General features: G+C 40.4%; 1 protein-coding gene across 1 annotated transcript in view; it reads right to left on the bottom strand.

The window, feature by feature from the left end:
* Positions 1-23,474, bottom strand: part of exoc4 (exocyst complex component 4) — a 198,302-nt gene that overhangs the window by 173,469 nt on the left and 1,359 nt on the right. The window contains exons 3-7 of the mRNA XM_074698040.1: positions 21,544-21,738; positions 13,360-13,553; positions 11,760-11,869; positions 1,019-1,119; positions 748-902 (exon numbers count right to left, since the gene is read on the bottom strand). Coding sequence (XP_074554141.1) covers positions 748-902; positions 1,019-1,119; positions 11,760-11,869; positions 13,360-13,553; positions 21,544-21,738 — 755 coding nt within the window. The remainder of the gene's footprint in view (positions 1-747; positions 903-1,018; positions 1,120-11,759; positions 11,870-13,359; positions 13,554-21,543; positions 21,739-23,474) is intronic.

Here is a 23,474-nt window from a genome sequence, read left to right as displayed (position 1 = left end):
GACTCCAGGAAGTAAACCTGCATCTCTTCAACAACCAGTCCCAACAATGTGACATTGAAGACTTCACAGTATGGAGGGTTTTGTTTCACTGATTTTAAAACAAGAGATGGAAAAGATTGGGGATGGCAGCAGCGTGAACTGTAAAAGAAGGCGTTCAATTGAATAGGCATCCTTTAGCTTCCAGGAGCAAGCTGAGCTGTCAAAATCAGAGTTTTTTGGAAAGTAAATTAAATTCCAAATCTTTCCAAACTTCTACAGAGAGTAGTCACCTGGGAAAAAAAGATTCTAATGGGACAACTTTAAGTACGAAAGAATAAGAAAGCACACTGCTATAATAACATTTTGGCAGAGATAAAATACTGAGAGGATTACAAGTGACAGCTTTATTAAGGTCTTCTTTCAGTGGGAACAACAGCCGCTGCTTTCGGCTGCCTACACTGATCATTTTTTGGAAACATTACTAATGCTGCTTATTATTTTCTAACAGGAAAACATTATCATATAAAAAAAGACGGCTTTCATCTTTTCACAGCAGCTTACAGTGTCCTTTTCACGGTTTTCAACAGAGCTGGAGGAAGAGTGGGAAATATCCCATTCCTTTTTCATTTCATTTTCTATAAACCTCCATTCTTTTTAATATGTTTCAGTGATCTGTAGTACTCCTCACTCTTCAGTTTTTTTTCACTGTTAGGACACTTGATTTTTATAGTTAGAGCTTTTTTCTTCTCTCTCTGTTTCTTACTGTACCTTGGTTGGCTCTCCTGGGCCAGGTTCTCTCCTCTCTGGTAAGCATGGTCAGCTATCTGTGTGGTGGACCTCTTGACGATCTGTTTCAGCTCCGGCTCCAGACGCTCCATTATGGCTTTGATGGTCTCTGGGATTTTCTTCAGCTTGGCCAGAGCCTGAGGACAAAACACAACACAAACACTGAAGAACTGAACAGTACAGAAAACAAATGGGTGTAACATCATTGCACCAAACAGATCAAAATTAAATGTTGACATGTTCAGGTCTGTACCTTGATGAGGATACCCATGAACTCAGCACTGTTCTCCTCTGGGTCCACCTCAGGAATGTCTGATTGGTTGGAGTCTCTTGCATCCTGTTGCAGCTCACGCACTAAAGAAAGTAAACACAAAGATTCACTATGAGAAAGATAGGCACAGTATAAATGCTGTATTTCCAGTGAATAAGAATGTACTTGCACTGTTTGGACATTAGCAATGGCTGATTCAAATATGTAATAGAATAGAATAGAATAGAATAGAAAATACTTTATTTATCCCCGAGGGGAAATTCAGGAGTCACAGCAGCATTTAAGAAAACAAAATTAAGAAAGAGTATAGAAAGTGCAAAAGGTCCATAAGAAGACATTACTCGAACACTCTCTGCAAACAAGCAAAACAAAAAAGAAAATACATACAAAATACATACAGTTGTAAATTTATTAATAGTTGCCACCATTACCAGGGTCCCAAAGTCTTCCCCAGAAAGTTTAAAGCACTGAACATTTGTTTTCTTGCAGCCTGATCATTTTTTATAAACCAAACGTGCCTTTTCTGCCTTGCTAAAAGTCTTATTCTTAGAAAAGTTTGTTTGATAATATTGGATATGAGCCAAATTCACCTGACGAGCCCAGAAAGTACTGAAATGACGCCTGAATTGCATGTATATAGTAAAAAACATTTGCCGATGGGGTAAGAAAACTGTACTTGTTAAGTTTCTTGGATTAAGACATTACCTTTATTTTAAGAAGCTTGACAAAGAAGTATCTTCAATTTTTTTCACTATTTTCAAGGGATTCAGGCGTCATTTCTTGCCTTTCCGTCTTCTTCTTTTAGCTTTTCCCTTTCCGGGGTCACCACAGCGGGATCACCTGTTTTCGATGTTCATTTGGCACAATTTATGTCGTAAGCCCAGCTTGGGACTAGCATTTCTGAGAACTGTGGTCCACAAGTGGCTGGGTTGGAGGCCATTTGGGGTTCAGTGTCTTGCTTAAGGACACTTCGGCATGTTACTGCAACGGAAACTGAGATCAAAACCCCCACCTTCCATTTGAGAGATTACAACTCAACCATGAAGCCACAGCGGCAGTCATTTTCAAGAAAAACATTGCCAGAGATAAGACAAAACACAGTACAAGATTTCAATTTTTGCTGTGTGCCCTTATTATTATTATTATTTTTTCAAGCATTTGTCTGTTGCTCTTTTTTAAGTCTTTTTGAAAGTTTTTAACCTGATATATTGTCCAACATGGACACTTCCCTAGTCACTTATAAGCTAAATACAGACAAAGCTATACTCAAATGTATCTTTGTGACATTTCTATACTTGTTTTTTGCCGTCTTTGAACTTGTTAGAATGCCATAAGCCAGAGTGAGATTGAGCTCCTGGATACACTGCAAACAAATGAAATCATATCAAGTGTTTTTGTCTTGTTTTAAGGAAAAATTGTCTTGCTATACTTGATATGAGCCACATTCAACTAGGGATGTTCGATGCCACTTTTTATGCAGACCAATACCAGTACGAGTGCTCCTTCTTGAGTACTCACCGATACCGAGTACCGATACTACTAGTACTTTTGATACATACAATTTCAATTAACAGTGACAGATCATTTTGACCAAAGACAGCACTGTCACTCTGACATTAAGTCCAAATAAAACACAACTCTCTGAGTTTAGAATTTTTATGATTAATATAAAGAAATATATATATTAAAAGTGCAAAATAAAACTAACAACTGTCAGAGTTGAAGTATTTTTTAAAGTAAACTAAAGTACAAAATAAAACAGTTTAACTGTTAACTCTTCCTGGTTCATTCATGTTGTCTGAAAAGGACCTGGTGCACATTTGCAGTGGTGTTAAACTGCAGCAATTAGCAGCATCTAGTGGCGAGAAGGATTTGCTCGACGTTAGATTTTTTTTTGCCAAGAGTATCTGCTGCTAGTATCTGCAGCCTTCACGAGTACCGATAACTTAAAAAAAAGGCTGGTATCGGCCCGATACCGATACCTGGTATTGGTATCTGGCCATCCCTACATTCAACTGATCAGTCCAGGAGAATGTCTTGTTCTGAATTATTTAAAGACAAAAATGAGGTCTTGCTGTAACGAGTAAAAAATCTGCCAATGGAATAAGAGTAAGAAAAAAATACTATGATTAAACTGCACCCTTCTCTCATTAAGAAAAAAAAATGCTCAAAAATTAGCTTGAAACTGTCTTAGTACAAGTAACCTTTTACTTGTTTCATGGGTAGATTTTTTTTTAACTTGTTACAGCAATTCAGACCTCATTTTTGTCTTTAAATAACTTGAAACAAGACATTTTTTCTGGACTGGTCTGGTAAATGTGGCTCATGTTAAGTCTAAAAAGACATTTTCTATTAAAAATAAAAAAACACTTCATGAGATTTCAGTTTTTCGCAAAGTACATGGTGCCGCAGTAAAGAGGTGACCCTTATGTCTGGAAAGACCAACTTGATTTTAACAGTGAAGGGTTTAAGTTTACTAACACAGAGGTTTCACCTGTGTACATACTGAAATAAAATGCGGCTGTCTGAAATTACTTTGCTGTGAAATAATGTACTTTGGTTTGTCGTCATAGAAAGAAAACTCTGAATCTCTCTGACATCTGTGTCCGTCTCAGACCCAGTGTATGTCCTCTGACAATCACCAGCAGCATGTTTTATAGAAATTGCAAAAACACTACAACCCCCTGTTGTGTTGTTTCACTCTCTGACTTCGTCATCATAGCGTGGAGGCTGCCGTAGCAACCAGCAGAACGCCAAATAACAGCAGCACTAAGCTTTTTTCAAAGCAGTGCCACAAAAGTATCAAAAGGATCCTATCTAACATGTGACGTCAAACTGCAATCAGAGCATCCAAGGACAGCAGACACAACAGCAGACCTCTTACAAGAAATAGAAATCTGATTCTTTCAGCAACGGGCAATTATAGCAAGTGCACACAATCTTTTACTTGACATGAAAGTCGCTTCAAAAACATCCCACATCTTCAGCATTGCTCCTCAAAAAGTGGTTCCTCCTGTTTTATCTTTGACTCCTGGAATATTTGTGACTGGTGCAGATGTTTGAAAACCTTAAAGAACAAAAGAAATTACATTGAAGCTTGCTGTATTTAATAAACTGCATCCGTCTCTCATAAAAGCTGACACCTGCACCAATGCTGTTATACTAACCCCCCCTTTGTGCTCTCTCCATCTGACTTAGCCACATTAGCAGTTAAATTGAGAGTGGCAGCATCGAATGATGCTCTAATTTCCATTAGATGGGGCCTCCCAATTCCCCATCAAAGCACGTTAAGAGAGTTAATGTTTATGGCAAGTTAATGGACTTTGGGTGTATTTCCTCTTTTCCCCCATTCCAACTGTAGTTTGTGTAATAATTATGACAATTACTAGCTACAAATGAGGTGCGCTAATGCTATTAGACAAAATGGCAAGCTAGGCCGCAGATTGAAGCCGGCTGCTGTGTCGTGACCAGGGTTGTTAGCTCGACGGCGTATAGGCACTTACTGCCTGGAGGTAGCTAATTATCAGGGTTCTCTTTGCATAACATTGAGGAGAGCGTGGTTGAGCTTTTAGTTTCTGCCGACTCGGAGGATAAACAGAACACATACAGTGGGGAAAAAAAAGTATTTAGCCAGCCTCTGATTTTGCAAGTTCTCTTACTTAGAACAATGAGAGAAGTCTGTAATTTTCATCAGAGGCACACTTCAACTATCAGAGAAAAAATGAGGAAAACATCCAGGAAATTACATTGGAAGATTTTTTTAATATTTTTTGTAAATTATGGTGGAAAATTAGTATTTGGTCAATAACAAAAGTTCAACTCAATACTTAGTAACATAACCTTTGTTGGCAATGACAGAGGTGAAACCTTTCCAGGGGAACTGATCTCCTATAGTCTGTTGCGTTGCTAGGCGCTGCACTGTTAGTTGTGGCAGCTTGTTGTGCCAGCTCCTCTTCCTTGTCCGTTACTTGTAATTTTTCATCTCTTTTTTGTTATTTTTGCATCAGGAGTAGATCATTACTTTGTATGGCTCATTTGTTGGTCATGGACACCAAACTGGTTTTGTCTTCATTGATATTTTTACTGTTTTTGCTTCTGTGTTTGTCTAGAGATCTCACATGTAACCATGGCTGCATTGTTTACATGTGAAATAGCATACAACAGAACTTTATTTCTCATTGTAACAAGTACAACAAAATTGCAAAACTGTCAAATCAGTTGTTAGCAGCATGTAGCATGTCAATGCTAACTGGTGCAAGGCCTGATGTTTCCAACAAAGTGAGCTAAAAAGTGACGACATTGACCTGTCCTTCAATACATCATTACTGGGAACATAAGAGCCACCTCCCATAAGATGGACGAGCTAGCCATGCTAACAGGAGTCGTGCAGAATCCAGGAGACAGAGACTGAACAGATTGCTGAAGAAGCTCAGTCCTGGACCCTGTGGAGGTGGAGACTGGCTGACTGGACATGATGGACAAGCTGTCATCATCTATTTTCTTATGGACCTTTTTGCACTTTCTATACACTTTCTTACATGTGTTTCTAACACAAGTTGACTCCTAAATTTCACCTCTGGGGATAAACAATTATTTTCTATTCTATTTCTATTCTAGGTCTTCACCAGGTTTGCACACACTGTAGATGGTATTTTGGCCCATTCCTCTGTGCAGATCTCCTCTAGAGCAGTGAGGTTTTGGGGCTGTTTCTGGGCAACACAGACTTTAAACCTCCTACACATTTTTTTCTTTTTTTTTATGGGGTTGAGGTCTGGAGACTAGCTAGGCCTGTCCAGGACCTTGAAATCCTTTTTACGGAGCCACTCCTTTGCTGCCTGAGTGGCGTGTTTGGGATTGTTATCATGCTGGAAGACCGAGCCACGTTTCACCTTCAATGCTCTCACTGATGGAAGGAGGTTTTGGCTTCAAATCTCACCATGAATGGCCCCGTTCCTTCCCTAACACAGATCAATTGTCCTTCTCCTTTTGCAGAAAAAAACAGGTTTCCAAACCCATGCTTCACAGTAGGTATGGTGTTCTTGGGATGCAACTCAGCATTCTTCTTGCCACGAGTTACAGGTCTGTGAGAGCCAGAAATCTAGATTGCTTGTGGGTGACCAAATACTTATTTTCCACATTAATTTAAAAATAAATTCTTGAGAAATTCTACAATGTGATTTCCTGGATTTTTTTTCCTCATTTTGTCTCTCATAGTTGAAGTGTACCTCTGATGAAAATAACAGACTTCTCTCTCTCTCATCTTTCTAAGTTGGAGAAGATGCAAAATCAGTGACTGACTAAAGACTTTTTGCCCCTCTCTATCATGTTAAAGTGTGTTTCTTGTGTTTGCGTGTTTGTAGTCACAGAGTACAGCTTTATGACTAACACATGAAAACTGGCAGGTGTTGCTGGGTGCCTTAAAGTTTTATTTATTCCTTCTCTTTCAGAGAAACTTTGCTCTTCAGAAACCAGAGTAGTGTAAATCTGTCATCATCTCAGTGAGTAGTAAGACGGCAGCAGAAATAAACTCGTATGACTAAGGAGGGAGAGTGGTTTGAGCAGCATGATGTTTGGTTTCCTGGTATCTACAGAAATAAAAGAAGAAATGGTGATTCGCTTACTCAGAATGCCAGTAGTAGGTGGTAAAAAAAGAATAGTGCCAGGCTTAATATAAAAACTCTGAAGCACAGAGGGAACACCACGTTATTGCAGGATTAACTTTTTTCATTATCTTCTTGTTTGCGTTTCTCGGTGCTCAGCCTTGAAGGAATGCAGCTCTGACTCGACGCCCTGACATCCAAAGGAGAATTCATACATTCCTGAATACAGCAGCGTGCATTATCAGAGCCTGTTAAAGCGCTGGTTACTAGTTTGGGCATAATGAATGCTGCTCTCCCGCTGGGATGACAGAAGCACAGGGTGACTGATGATGTGATGGGAGACAAGATGATTATAAAGCGAGCGATGGAAATGCGTATTATGATCTTAGTTGACGATGTTGTGACATTAGCCTCAAGTAAAGAAATGTGGGTGTGAGCAAAAGGCATCAGTGGTGTTTTTTGGCCCTTTTTAATGGTTCGAATCATGTTCCTCAGGGGTACAGAAACAGAATGTGTTTGTGCACACGTGCAGGGTTTGCAGGGCATAATGACATGCAAATAAATGTGGGCCTAAGTGATGCTCATTACTTCATTTGACAAAGAAATCAGCAAAACAAAAATGAAACTGCAGTCTAAAATGGTTAACCAAAGACAACATCAGGACTCTTTTCTGATATGTTTATGTTTACAGTTTCCTTAATGTATGTGATGTTAATGAAGAGTTCACCAAATCACGTTCACTTTTTCTTAAATTGCCCTCAGAGTCACATTTTTTCCTTTTTTTTTTTCTTTTTTTTTGGACATCCACTAATTGATAGAGATTGTCTGTATTATGTTGACAGAATCTGTAACATCAGTGTAGGTGTTTTGGCTCAATGTGTGACCCTTCTTGTTGCTTGACACCGCACTGCTGTGGCTGCCTGTTGCGGCAGTTCTCTCTTCTTTGTCTGTTCCTTGTAATTTTTTTGTCTCTTTTTCTTCATCTTTGCATTTGAAGTGGGTAATTACTTTCTATGGTTCATTTGTAGGTCATGGACACCAAAATGGTTTTGTCTTCAGTGATATTTTACTATTTTTGCTCCTGTGTTTGTATGGAGATCCTACATGTAACCATGTCTGCATCGTTTACATGTGAAATCAGCTGTTAGCAGCCTGTAGCATGTCAATGCTAACTGGTGCAAGGCCGGATGTTTCCCCACAAGGTGAGGAGAAGGAGGTGAGGATGACGTGCTGGTACTGAAGTGAGGGCTAAGAAGTGACGACATGGACCTGTCCTTCCATCAATCGTTATTGGGAACGTAAGATCTATCTCCAATAAGATGGACGAGCGAGCCATGCTAACCCAGCAACAGAGGGAATAACAAAAGGTACAGTAGTATCAGGCTACTCACAGGCTGCTGAAGAAGCTCAGTCCTGGACCCTGTGGAGGTGGAGGCTGGCTGAACTGGATAATGATGGACAAGCTGTCAGCATCCATTTTCTTATGGACCTTTTTGCACTTTCTACACCCCTTTTTTGTTGTGTTTTCTTGAATGCTGCTGTGACTCCTGAATTTCCACTCAGGGACAAATAAAGTTTATTCTAATCTTTCATATTTCTGTTCTATTTTTGTCTACCTGGTTGCTAAGATGGTTAATGTTGTAAAAACTGCCTGTGAAAATGGATGAGTCGTTTTGTATTTTAACTTCCAAACTCTTTTTTTCAAAGAGGGATTTGCAAGGACTCTTCACATCTACAACAGTCGTTATAATGATGACTACTACTGACGCACTGGCCAAAGTTCACCAGTTAACAGGGTCACTGGTTACATGGGAACACTGAATTGCATATTGTTATCTCTGTGTGTTAAAACAACTGTGCCATTTGAGGTTTTTTTGACATGCTAACATGTTGTTTTTGTTGAAGAAAAAGGTTTGATCAGTTAATGTGCACACTGTACACTGTTTTTTGTGCGCCAAAAACTCAACGTCCAATCCCAACCCTTGGTCTAAAAATGCAACGATGAATAAATGGGACAAGACAAGTGGAAAACAGATGATAACACAGAGAAGCAACATACAGTAAACAACTTCCACCTCCGGGATGTGGAAAGTTTTTTAGTTGGAAAAATAGACAAAAAGTGCATTTTCAAGCACACCATAAACACGCTGAAGACTGTGTGGGGAAGTAAATATTGATCAATCTCACATCTTTTGGAATTGTACAAAACTGGAAAGGTACTGGGAAGATGTATGGGTGAGGAAGAAGATATATTTGATTAAACCTCTTGGGAAATTCTGTTTTTTACACTCTGAATCATGCTATATACACACACACATGCACAAACAACAGCACTTCTGCACAAAAACATGCACTGAGTAGAGAGGTCAGAGTGATAGTGCTGCACTCTCAGCATACACCTGAGCAGTTTGGGGTTTTAGTGCCTTGCTCAAGGGCACCCAACAGTGCTCAGGGATGTAAGCCAACACCTCCCCAGCTATCTTGGTCCCCGTCCAGGCTGCAACCAGTGACCCTCCGACCACTAAACCAAGTCTCTACAGACTGAGCTACTGCAAACACTATAAACTGCTATAAACAACTTTGTGTGCAACGATGGCAGAAAGCTGGTAAGTGTTGATAAACTGAAATATTTTGGTCTTTGGATTGACCGTGGTCATAAAGTCTCCATTTCCAGAACCAGATTCTCAAGATTAAGACTTAATGACAGGGCTACTGACTACAGGCCTGTGCTGGTTTGGTTTCCATGACTCCGTGAGAGTCTTGATATTTATTTCCCCCATGACACAAGACCTACACTGTGTTAAGTGCACTCTTTGCTCTGTGCAGTCCCTCGCCCTCCTCACAGGCACACACACCTGTTTGAGCCCACAGCAAATCAAGTGTTTTTGTAAGATGATTTCTTAAATAAGCTACTGTTCTGAGACTAGTGTTTTAGTGGGATACAAAGAAGCCGCATACAGTGGTCAAATTACTTTTGTTCTGCACTGAAATATTTTTGGAAACATCTACTTTGAACCAAAAGTGCTGCACTGAAAAAGGTACAATTATCTCCACACCAAGTGAACTTGCTCCATTTGTCACATATTTTTTATTCAATTTTTCATTTAATTATTTTCGGGGAATTCACTTATTATGGATGTGATTTTTTTTTTTTTTTTTGTGACTGCTTAAATACCTCAAATAAGAAACTTCACACAAAATATGATGTTTGGAGGTGTTTAAATTAGGGCTGTCACTTTAACGCGTTGACCAGATTAATTACTGACACCGCAAATGAATGCATTATAAGAATTAATGCTATTAAATCATTGGCTGTGAGCCATTTTTAGAGCATCTTAAACAATCTTTCAAGACCCAAATAATATTGTTTTCCATGACTATTTAAACACCAAAACTACCTGAGAAGAGTGGACTCTCCTCTTTTATGTCCCTCTTCCCTTCCTTTGTTGATCCAAAATAACAGAACAAATGTACTTTTTTGATCACTTTCATCTTTGCGCTCCATCCTTTGATCCTCTCCATGATCTCTGTCATCTTTTCTCACATTGGTGCCGCTCTTTCTCTCTAAACTCCCACGACACATCCTCAGTTGGAGCATGAGCTGCCTGAGCTTTTCTAAATTGCAGCGTCTCGCTATGTCTCTGTCATCTCACATCTTCTCCCCATATCCATGCTGAGCTCTCATCCAAAGAGAGCACCGCTCTCACCCACAGTAGTTTACGAGCAGGATTTTGACTGACAAGCTCCGCCAGACCCCGCCAGACCCCGCTTCTACAGATATCAATAGCAGCAAATACAGACATTTCAAAATTGGCCAGTTGAAAAAATCTATAATTTCCAAATCCTCTCTTCTTCGTGTATTTCTTTGTTAGTCATGCACTACGATTTTGTAATGTCCTAGATTTCGAATTCTTTATTTGGGGACCTTAAGCAGATATGATATAAATTAATTAGATTGATTTTTTTAATTGCCTGACAGCACTACTTTAAAGGTCCCATATTATGCAAAAATCACTTTATTAAGTCTTTTAGTGAAATTTGTGGGTCTTTGGCTTTCCTCCCAGCTCACAAAATGTGATATTTAATGACAAAACCTGAACTTAGAAGTGCTAGTGGATGTAAAATCCTGACCTAAAACAAGCTGTTTGGATTTTGGGGACTTGCTGACGTCAGCGATTCCCTTTTTTGACCAATCAGGAGCGAGTCTGACCTGATTGGTCCACAGGAGCAGACACCCCCGAACCCCTTCTCCGCCCACTCCCCTCCCCACTGCTGGAGAGAAATCTCTCCAGCAGCAGGAAGGAGAATGCCAAAGTTGAAGAGCCATCACTGCTTTGTTTTTGGCTGTAAACAGCCACATAGTTCCATGCACAAGCTTCCCATCTCAGAAGAAGACAAGACTAAGTGGCTAGAGCTCATTTATCAAGGAAATGTGCCAGCTACACTCAGTAAAACTGTGCATGTGTGCTAGTCACTTCACGGCCGACTCCAACTTTGGACAGTACAACAGAGGGCTAGTGAATAGACTCGTCCTGAATCCAGGCGCATTACCAACTATCTACCAACAAACCTCAGACCCTGGAAATGTGAGTGTTTTAAATGCTGGGTGCTGTGGAGCAGATGTAAGAGCTTTTCCTCAGTGTCCCTCCTGTCTCTGTGTTAGCTTCAGGACGCTAACTTTAGCTGCAGTTAGCCTGTTGTTTTAGCCTGTAATGTTACGGTAAACAAGCTTTCCTGTTTTCTAAACATTGTGCACTCTGAGCTTGTGGCGCCGCTCTCAGTGACGCTGAAGAGCGGAGCGGTATCAGCTGTGCCTCATTTACATATGGAGGCCACGCCCACTAAATCAGAGCGTTCTGAACAGAGGGGCTATGAGAGCCTGGAAACAATGCTGCTGTGCTTGAATTTTTGGCTTTTTGGACCAAAACATGTTACTACCATTTTATGAAGACATCAATGATCCATATTAAACTGCAGATAAGAAGCATAATATGGGACCTTTAATTTCAACAGATGTTGGACAGATTAAGCCTGGCCCACTGATTGGAATAAGTTACTTATGAACATCTATTTTTCCATTATTCTCTGATATCGCGCACTAAAATGATGAATAAATGCATTACCACTGCTGGATCCAGGTGTGCTGAACTGTGAAGAATCCAAAAGCTTGCGTGGAGTAGAAAGGCTGCTCACATCCAGCGCAGGCATCTGAGATGTGTCTTTGCCAGTGGAGCTGGAAGAGACAAGAAAAGAAAAAAAAAGTGATTAGTTTGGTAAATTGAGTCATCTTTTCAAACAATCTGCTTTTTTGTTTCGTGTTTCCGACCTTATATTGACTCCAAAAGTTTGCAAATAATGTCTTCTTGTTCTCAAATAAAAGTTTAGCATGCTGTTACAGAAAGGCAGCCACAAACCTGTCGCTCTCTAAAAAAACAATCTAGCATTATAACAAAACGCGCTGCATCTCTGGGTGGGATTGCTGCTGCTTTCCAATGAGCCATTTATCAAGCCTTAAGCCTGAGGTGGACACAATCCAGGTCCTTTAACTTGGGCGGTATAAACACAGTGTGCCTGCTAAGTGAGTCGGGTGTATGGAGGCAGGCTTGTTGTTAGAGGCGACCCAATACAGGAAGGCCGGGACCTGTCACTGGCTGACCCTCTGTAATAAATCACTGTACCTCAGCAACCCACCGCCACTATAATTACTGCACCCCACACACACAACACACAAACACACACACAGGCAGGCATGTGTAGAAGTGGGAACAACACTTAAACTTAATACCTTCCTCTGAATACAACAGCATCAACGGTGTGTGTGTGCTGCATTATCTTTGATAAGTAATCCAGGAACATCATGAAACTACCAACCCGGCCCTCGGGTCACAGAGGCAGCGAGGAGATCAATGCAAAACCGACTTCATCAGATGAAGCATCACGGCTGTCTTAAATTCTGATGTTTTGTTATTTCTCTGAAAATGACTGGTGACGAACATAATCCTCAAGCTTTAAAAACAAGGTTGCTTCCTTCAAAGTTCACTATAAAACTGGTAAATATGTTTGATGCCCTTTCAGAAACACCCATTACAACTTTCAGTGCATCTTGTATAATATCCTATGTGTAAATAAGCGACATTTCTCTTCTGAAATAAATGATGTGCGGTGTTTATCTCTGCTTCATTGTAACTTTCAAAAAAAAAAAAGTACAAAGAGAAAGAAATCTGAGCAACAAGTTCAACAAGATCTTATTGTTTTCATCAGTAATTGGCTTGCCTTCCCCTTTTCTTACAATAAATAACTGCCAAGTCGTCTCTGCCATGGAATAACTTATAATGAAGCAACATTTACACAGGCTAAACTTTTTCATGGAATAAAATCCTTTGAAAGCTTTTCTGTGATTTCATAACGGGCGCATAATCAAGGCTTTTGGCACCTCAGGCCGACAAATGAGATACAACACACATTGGCTAACAATCTGTGACTTCTATCAACCCCACTCCCTTTGTATTTTTCTACTTTTTATAAGATATAAAAGTAACAATGCTGTAAGAGAAATCATTTAAAAGTATACTGTATCACTAACTTATTGTTCTTAGTGAGAAACTTACCACAGAACAGGAATACCTACCAGGCAAATGAGCTACTACGCTAATGATATTTAAGTCTCACTTAAACATTCACTACATTCAGACATGAGCTGGATGATATTAAACCATCACTTACCCTGGAAGGCGAGCAGCGTTTTTGTCTCTGTTTTTGTGTCCCAGACGGCTCGTGGACTTGATATAGAGGTGTCTATGCAGTTCATCAATCAGCACGAGGTGGATGTTGAGCTTCTTGCTATGGAGCTCCAGACGCAGATCTCCAAGCCCCTCCACCTGCAGCAGAGGGCCCTCCAAGGACTCCACGGCCGAAACCTACAAGTACAAAAAAAAAAAAAAGCCCTTTGGTTGATGATGACTTTGCCTTATGTGGTCTATTAACATGCCCTTCTGGTTCATGCAAACTCCAAATGAAAACCTTTGAAAACACAAGTCAAGCAGGACAGAGGCACAATTTCCTCAAAGAAAGGACCAAGAATTTATCACAAAAAGGTTCAAACTGCTTGGCTGAAGTTTAAGATTAAAAAAATATCACACCATCGGTAGAAACTGCATAAAACATGGGCTCTGTCTTCCTGATATCATTCACTGGTTTATGAAAGATGGAAGTAACCACATTGGATTGCTGAATCTAACCAGCTTTCAGCTAGAAGCGGGCAAAGAGGTTGAGATGCAGTCTAAACCTCTGCACTTGGCAAACAGCTAGACCGTGATCACCTATCAGGAAATCAGCTGCAACCTCAACTTTTCAAGAAATATGCAAAACTCTCCAACAATAAAAGATATGGATTGGCTTGTTTAAAAAAGCATTCGAACAGTCAGAAAAAGTTGAAAAGGAGACTAAAACTGATTTCTTTGGCTGTAAAAAGCTCAATTCTAAATTTGGCCCAATGGGCTTCCCTTAGCATTCTCACTCTTAGAGGATGCAGCTTGGTTCACTGTTGCCTGAAGAACTGTACCCCCTATAAAGTGTGTGTGTGTGTGTGTGTGTGTGTGTGTGGGGGGGGGGGGGGGGGGGGGGGGGTGTTGGTTCTTCTGGTACCTTTTAAGACCCACAAGCGTTTTTTTCTCCTTTAAAAGGATAAAATTGTTCATTTAAAGCCTAGAATGGTCTCATCTCTTTGTTTTTTTTTCTCAATGTGTATGAATCTAACTTTTCATTTCTTTTCGTCCAACTCCAATGGTGGCTCAAAACTTGGACAATCTGGGACATTTCTCTTGAAGCTCTCTCTTGACGCAGATGTCTGGGCCAAGATCTTACCCCCTATCATCAGGTGAGAGTTGAGACCACAACTTCAACCTTAAATTAGACAAAAAATTGATAAGATTTTATTTATTTCAGTGAATTGTGGGTTATAAGTTCAGATTTTAAACTTTTGTTGTTTTGTTGTTTCAATGTAATGATTTAAACAGTACAAAAATAAGTGGTGAAAGAAAAAAGATAAAGTCACCCATAGGCTGAAAAATTATAAACATTACATTAATAAACAAAAAGGCCCTTTAACAACTTAAAGCTACTCTGCAATGCTGGAGATTGATTAATCCTTCAAAGTTGGTGCTACCAATTCCTACAAGTGTCCCAAGTTTTCTTAATTACTGACAACCATTTCTGTGTTAATAAAAGTGAAGCTGGAAACAGGGTAAAACCAGACCCTCGTGAGAATTATTAGACAATACTGCAGAATGCCATGTAATGCTATAAAAATGATGAAGAAAAGGCAATTAATAATGAAAGAGAGACAGAGCACCGGAACATTTCAGGAAACAGGTCTTTCCTACAAAGAAGCTGCAAAGAAAGTAAAGGTGAGCTCAGTGAGGAGAGTTTCCTTCAGCATCAAAAGACACTCAGACAGGCAGAGGCCTGGCAGAGCCAAAGCTGCCACAGAATCAGAGGACAAGTCTCGGAGAGTCAACAGCTTGTGTGATAGACGCTCACAGGACAACAGTTTCAAGGAGAGCTAAAGAGAGGTTGTAGTACGCAGTCATGAAGGAGGAAGAGTGACGGTTTGGGGCTGTTTTGCTGGATCCAGGGTCTGTGACTTGTACAGAGTGAGAGGTACCCCGAACCAAGAGCAGTTATCACAGTATTCTGCAGCACCAAGCTGAAAACATAAAGTGATTCAGCACAGTCTCAGGCCATGTCCACACGTGGCCAGGTATCTGGGCGACTGTTATACGCTTACGCCTAACATCCACACAAAACCACAGTTTTACGCTACTAAAAACAATGTTTTCTGGAAACTCAGGCCAATGTGAAGATTTTGGAAAACTTTGGTATCGTGGTTTCATGTAGATGCCAGTAAACAGAGTTTTCTGTTCTCAAATGTCATAGATGAACGAAGGGGGCTCATTCTGATTGGCTGCGCAGGTTCTACATCTGGAAAACATTGACAAATATGGGTTTGGCATTTCTTGAGCTGCACTTATCAACAGCTTTGCACAGTTAGTGTGGACCAAAGTATTTTTCAAAAAGAACGAGGGGGGATATTCATTTTTGAAAATGCCCAACTATGTGTGTACTAAGGCCTCAGTCTGTAGACTTAAAACCTATGGAGCTAGTTTGGGATGAACTGGACAAAAGAGGGAAAGCTAAGAAACCTTTGAACAATCAGTGTTTAGACAAATTTTCTGCTGGAACAGAGCTGGAAGGAACTTTCTGAAGGATATTTGATTTCCTTGCAGACAGAGGGCCAGGAGTGTGTCCAGCTGTTACGTCTGCCAAAGTTTTGATGAGTCAAAAGTTTGAGATACAATTTGCACAGCAAAAAAATGAATTCTTATCAGGTTCTTCTGTCTTATTTTCAGTAGAAAATGTCTTTTTAGACTTCATATGAGCCACATTCACCTGACCAGTCCAGAAAAATGTCATGTTTCAAGTTATTTAAAGACAAAAATTAGGTCTGGATTGCTGGTAACAAGTTTTTAAAAAATCCACCAATGGAACAAGAGAAAATGTACTTGTATTAAGGCATTATTCTAGTTTCAAGCAAAATTTTCCTTGTTTTTTTATTTCTTATTTTCTTAAATAAATTGAAGAGCCTAGCATATCACTTGAGCCTGTGGAAATCTAATTGGGGAATCCTATTTTGTCTACAAAAGGAATCCAAGATGCTTCAAGGAAGAACATTTAGTCCCTCACCTACAGATTATATATCCAAATACACTGTCAAAGACTTCATCTCTCTTGTCTTCCCACATTTTTATCAGCAGTAGCAGCATTCAATTAACAAGCTCTCACGTCACTAAATAAAAACTGCCAGTCTGCATGTGTGAGCCTGTGTGTGTGTTTTTATGGGTGCTAATGGCCTGCAGAGAGCACAGCGACAGATATTTGCATGGCTCTGGCAGGCCAGGAGGGAACGGGCAGCACAGAGGGGTGGGGGACTGCTGGACTGAGGGGGCAGGGGTCAAGTGTGTGTTGATGCAAATGAGAGCCACATTAGTGACAAGATGAGCTAATGCGCTGCATGATCAGCTCCTATTGGCTTAATAGAATAACTCAGCATGCCTGTGAGGCTTAGCATGTCCCATGAGTGTGTGTGTGAGTGTGTGTGTGTGTATACAGCTTTCAGATGTCACTGTGTAAGATCATGCGTGTGTGATTGTATAACTGTAAATCAGTTAACGCTTGTGTTTCTGTGTGGGGGGTGAGGAGGGGGATATCTCATTACCACTGAGCTGGGATGACAGAGGAAGGTTGGTTAATATCATTAGAGGAGCCAGGCCTGTCAGGATAATGAGGGATATGAAGCCTCGGGTGAGTTTGCTTTGGAGCCAGCCTGATGGAGGGATGGAAGAAAGAGGAGGAGGAGGAAAAGAGGGAAGGAAGGCAAGAAAAAAGTTGGGTAAAGACAAGAGGGACGAAAGGTGAGTAAGAGGAGAGGAGAGGAGAGGAGAGGAGAGGAGAGGAGAGGAGAGGAGAGGAGAGGAGAGGAGAGGAGAGGAGAGGAGAGGAGAGGAGAGAAAGGTAAGAAGGGGTGAAAAAGGAGAAGAGAAAAAAGAGAAAGGTAAGGAGGGGAGAGAAGAGGTAGAAGAAAAAGGAGAGATGGGTTAAAAGGGGGAGGAAATGGGAGAAAAGAAGAAGAAGAAGAAGAAGAAGAAGAAGAAGAAAAAAGTTAAAAGGGGGAGGAAAGGGGAGAAAAGAAGAAGAAGAAGAAGAAGAAGAAGAAGAAGAAGAAGAGGAAAGTTAAAAGGGGGAGGAAAGGGGAGAAAAGAAGAAGAAGAAGAAGAAAGCTAAAAGGAGGAGAGTAGTAAAAAGAGGGGAGGTTAAAGGGGGGAGGAAAACAAAAAAGAGAAAGAAGGAGAGAGGTTACGAAAGGGGGGGGGGAATTGTGAAAGAAAATCATAAAAAAAATTGGAGAAAAGGGAAAAAGAAATGAAGATAGGGAAAAAGGGGGAACAGTAAGGAGGATAGATGTAAAAAGGGGGAGGAAAAGTGAGAAGACAAAGGAGGAGAGAGGTAAAGAAGGAGGAGGGAAGGGAAAAGAGAAGGGGTGAGAGTAAATAGGGAAAGGAGAAAAGAGAGAAGAGTAAACAAGAGGAAATATGACAGAAATTTATCAGAAAAGGGAAGAAAAAAGGAGAAAAAGAGTGTCGAGGAAGTAAGAAAAAGGAGGAGAGAAATGCAGGGTAGAAGAGGAAAGAAGAGGAGTGGAGTGGGAAGATAGAGAAAAGAGTGGAAGAAAAGGTAGAAGATGGAGGATGAAAAGAGAAAAGAGGTGAGGAGATATGAGAAAAGAGCAGAGAGGGTAATATGGAGAGATAAAAAAAAGGGGAAGAGAACCAGGAGAGGAGGAGAGAAGAGACTGGAAAGAGGAGAGGCTGTTATGGTTATACAGAAACAGGGGATGAGGAAAGGAAGGTAAACATAAGCAGAGGACAGAGACAGCAACAGACAGGAGAGATATTTCTCACAAACCACAGACACTCTCCCATTTTTAACCAACCTCACGGGGCTGTGAGACTGCCATTCAATAACCGACTGAGAGCGTCGTCTGAATCCTAATTGTCAACCCTCAGGGATATGACTCACATAAACACACAGGGACAAATGGAGAGACAGTGGGAGCCAACAGGAGAGAGGCTGGGAAGTAGTGTAGCTGCAGAGATGTTATGGTGAAATTAAAACAAGGAGGCATTTGTTTCCACAAAACAAATTAATTTTGTTAAAGCGACAGGAACAACACATGAGAACGGGGGAAAGAAACAGAAGGTGCGTGGAGGAATGAGGTAGACTTTAATCTGACAGATGAGAGCTGTAATGAGTGACAGCAGGAACCAAATGAACACATCAGGGACTCTGAGGAGGAGAGTGACACTACCAGGCAGTATGATGGTGCAGAGTCGACGTGGACTGAGTAGGCGCTGAGTCAGGGGAACATCAACGGGATTATGGGAGAAAGAGAAGTGGGGGGAAACAGACCAAGGGCACAATCCTATATGTATTGAAAGAGGTCACAATAACACTTGGATAGCCTGTCCAGGCTTTAGGCTAGCTAGGCCTGGGCAATAAAACGATACGAATACATATCACGTAATAACCTTTCCTCGATATAATTCCAGCCTTGTACACACGTAGCCGGGCATTTTCCAAAATGAATATCCCCCCGAATCATTTTTAAAAAATTTATTCAGCCACACAAAGCCAGCAAACCCATATTTGTCAGTGTTTCCCAGACATAAAAACCAGTGCCAGCCAATCAGAATGAGCCCCCGTCATTCAACAGTGATGCTTGAGAACCAGAAACTGTGTTTACCAGCATCTACAGAAAAACCATAAAACCAGAGTTTTCCCTCTTCACTTTGGCCAGACTTTTCAGAAAACATTGCTTTTAGTGGTGTAAAACTGTGGTTTCGTGTGGATGACAGGCGTACATGTATGAAAGATATATGTGGTTTCTCAGATACCCGGCTGCATGTGGACAGGGCCTCATTTATTCATGTTTTGACGGTATATCCGATTAGGCCAATCATATCTGGGAGGAGAAGATGCAAATATAATCATTCAGTGCTCATAAAGTGATCAAACCCGAAACTGTTAGTGGTCACTGATTTTGTGTCTAAATTTAGCACGTTTGAAAGGCAGGTGCAAACCGGCACAGTGTTACACACAAACGGCTCCAAAGGTGCAATGAAAGACGAGGGGAAGAGAGAATCTTTGTGTGCGTATCAACACAGTTGGACTGTCAGAAATAGAAACTTTTTGAACTGAGGCTTTGAGTTTTCTCTAGCTATGCTGATCTCCACCCGTGTGTAATGAGCGTTCATCTCCTGCAATCTCTCGAGAGCACAGGAGATGAACCTCCCTCTTTATTCCCTGGTGGCTCAGTTGAATGACTACAGCCACTGTCAGATCTCTGGACTGTTACCAGTGCATTTATGATCAACGTCAGCCGAGACACAGCACCAACCAGCTGCCTTGTATGCACAACTATGGTCCGGGTGTCAAGATGGAAGGCACGCGCCACATTGGACACAGCTCTCACAGCAGCCTGTGACCCATACTTCTGATTTCTCCACCTCCATGGCTTCAAACTTCATTTTTCATTTATGACCACTCTGCTCTCCAAACTCTCCATGGAGATGGCAGGTAGCACGCGCTAAACCCTCATTTAAAGAGGGCGGTTTGCTCCTGTTATCAAGTGTGCACGCAGTCTTAGTAGATCACCTGCAACACACACCCACTAATAACAAAACTTGAGGAGATTTTAGGGCTGAGGCGTTGTGCTATTCTCGTGATAAGATTCAAATATGATGTTTGGGATGCCAATTCCATTTAATTTGCACGGCTTGGATATTTACAATTTTTGCGACTTTTACTTTGCTTTTTTAACACCAGACCATGGGTAAAAGTGAAATGATGATGATAATGCTGACAGACTAGATCAGGAGCCATATTTTCCCATAAAATGTACAGAAACATTTCACCCCTTGCTGGAGCAAAGTGGTAACTTTTTTCCAATTGAGTTTATAAACAAAAACTGAAATGAAGAATTTGAATTTGAAGTTTTTTTTTCTCTTTTTTTTTTTTTTTTTTTTTTTTTACAAAGAATACCGAAGAAGAATCAATTTTGATATTGTCAAACAAAAAATCCTGATATATTATATATTGATTTTTTTTCCCACTCCTTGCAGATGTACCTTTTTTATTCATCTGAAGTAGTTGTATAATGTCCTACAGTACATCTGTCATTTTTAACCCTCTGACAAAAAAAAAAAAAAAAATATGGAATGATATGAAAAAAAAATTGTGATAGGATTTTTTCACATAGCGCCGAGCCCTACTTTGAGAGAAACAGCTTTGACTGAAGAGATTTTTCTCACTTTGACATTGTTTGTCTAAAACAACAAACTCCTGCTATCCTAGTTGAAGCTTGGGCTCTCCAGTGTAAAATTACAAATATTATTTATTCATGAGCTAAATAAACATGTCACCAAAGCTAAAGGTAGAACGAATGCATCCCACAGAGTTTTGATCTGTAGAGGAAAAATAAGAGCTTTTAAGTTTGTTTTAGCATACTAATAAAACTTCACCGTTGTGATTAGAAAAAATGCATTTGAAGTTTCCGAGACAGAGCCAAAGCGTCCAACTGACTTTGAACTCTCCACAACCTTTCACAACATGCTGTAGCAACGCCGCACAGGTTGAATGAGGCTTCTCTCTGCGCCCACAAAAAGGATTTTTCATGGTCCTTTGGGCGTACCACCATGCCTCTTTTTTCCTCCTCCTCAGATAAGTCCATTCTTGCAAACTAATTATTACCAAAGTCTGAAGGAAGATGTGTGGGAGTGACAGAGGAAGGGAGAGAGGGGAAAAGGGAAGGAAGAGGATCAGAGACATCAGAGAGCCCGGTCGTTTAGTCCTCAACGCCATCCTCCAGCTCCCCTGTGGAGCGGGCTGCAAACACACATCAAAAGAACAAGAGTACAGCCATACGTACACACCTGCAGCGCCCTCTCTGCACTCAGATGGTGTTCTCTTGAAGTAAAAGAGCTGCATCCACTGGGCTGTTCAAGGCTGGAAAGGGATTCTTTAAAGGGACGACAGGCGCCAGGAAATCAACCTTGGCAGCAACACTTCATGGAGTCTGGTGTTTATGTATTGGTACTGTGCACAGCACGGGTCTCTTCAGCGTCATGCTGCCTCACTATTGCCTCATATGCATTGGCATGCATCAGCACGTCCCTACAACTTCAAAAACTTTTTGCCGCTTTCTTTACTTCTCTGTTCTTTAAATCAAACACAAGAAGTGTCTCGAGGAGCGAAACCATCATGATGTCTCTTTCTATCTCTGAGCTTACTCACCAGCATATCTGTGGCATGAAGGTAGTGCTTGCTCGCCATATAGGCCTCCAGCCGCTGAGGCACCTGCTTGATGCTTTCAATTTCATCCAGCAGCTGGAGGACGTGCTTGTGCTCGATGCCTTCAATCCACAGTTTCCTCAGCTCATCTCTTTTGCAGTGCAGCAGCATCTTACAGGACAGGAGGTTCTCCTTCACCTGATAAGAAAAGAGAGTCAAGGTTAGAAAAAATAAGGCAAAATATTTGTATTGTTGCACATTTTAGGTGGAGCAGTACCTTCAATGAAAAGCTTTTCACTGGGTAAGCTCAATTGATAATGGTAATAAAACTTTCAAACTTTTCAATAAACTTCAGTACATTCAAAATTCTGCCCCCTCCTCCTCGCTCGTTCCCATGAGCACATCACCCCCATTCTTCAAAATCTCCACTGGCTTCCTGTTCCATACCGTATCAAATTCAGAATCCTACTTTTTACCCACAAAAAAACACAACCAGGTCCCTCTTACCTTACAGACATGCTACATCCCTTCCTGCACCCTCTGTTCGCCAGTCGCAAACCTCCTGACAGTCCCTTAGACTAAGCACTGAACCTGGGGGGACAGAGCTCTGTGTAGCTGCTCCCTCCCTCTGGAACTCACTCCCTCAACACATCCATAACACTGCTGATCCCAGCGCCTTCAAGACTAAACTCAAAACTCACCTATTCCGCACAGCCTTTATTTGAAAGTAACATATCTTAGTCCTGACTTTGCTTTTACCATGCACATTTAGACTGTTTTGGTTTTCTTTTTTCCATGCATGTATTTAACTGTTTTTTCATAATTTTGTAAATTTGTATCTGTTTTAACTTGCACTTTATCTTTGTCTTCCTTGTAGTATGTATTATCATTATTATTTTTGTTATTATTATTATTATTATTATTATTATTACTATTATTATTACTAATATTATTATTATTATTGCTTTAATCTACTTGTTTCTTTTTTATTTATTTATTTATTTATTTATTTATTTATTTATTTATTTTGAGTAAATTGACCAGACTACCGATCAACTACCTTAGACCATTGTTTTCAAACCAGCAAAATTACCCCTCACCACTTCCATTCCTATCTTTACTGGAGTTGCATTTATGGGATTACTTACTTACTTTATTGTTTCCTAAATAACATTAAGGGCTCTTAAAAATAAATGATGTTGAAAATAACAAGCATGGATCGTGATAAATACTAGGAGGACACCTTAAACAAAACAGTTGTTATCTAACAAGGTTGGATTGGGCTGGCTGACTCACTTTCATCAAGGAAAGTTAAGTGTTGACATTTTGCTACATCAAGCTTTAATGCAAGAGTGTCCTCAAACAGTTGGAGATAACCATAAAAGTTGGGGGTGACATAAGAAACAGAATGGCATCAACACAGATAGTCTAGTTTTATGTTCTCATATGATAAGGGCAGGTCTGCGTAATAAAAAAGGGCACCACTTTAGAAAATTGAAGACACTGCCCATCAGTTTTTACACCTCATACTTGAAAACCTGAAGCTTATATTATTCAGTGAAATCTTGGAATCACTTTTCATGACTTGAATCTCAGTTTTTCGATAACACCTCAATTCTGTAACAGCAACCTGTTGTATATCCTGAATTTCCCCTCGGGGATAAATTAAGTATTTTCTTTATCTATCTATCTATCTATCTATCTATCTATCTATCTATCTATCTATCTATCTATCTATATCTAAAATCAATGTATTCTTAGATCATATTTTTTTAATAACTGACTTCGACGGGTGCTTGAGAAAACAGTGGGGTAGTGGATGCTATTTTTATCTGCATTCACTTGCTCAAGAGACCAAAGGGCCAACTCTCCCATGTCATGTACTCTTTTTATGGCCTTTAGAGAAAGTTATGACTTGAGATGACTCAGACTCA

Source organism: Halichoeres trimaculatus, unplaced genomic scaffold (genome assembly GCF_033239565.1).
Source record: "Halichoeres trimaculatus isolate MK-OKI-2021-1 unplaced genomic scaffold, fHalTri1.1 fHalTri1_scaffold_21, whole genome shotgun sequence".
NCBI lineage: Eukaryota > Metazoa > Chordata > Actinopteri > Labriformes > Labridae > Halichoeres > Halichoeres trimaculatus.
This window is presented reverse-complemented; position numbering and strand designations above follow the sequence as displayed.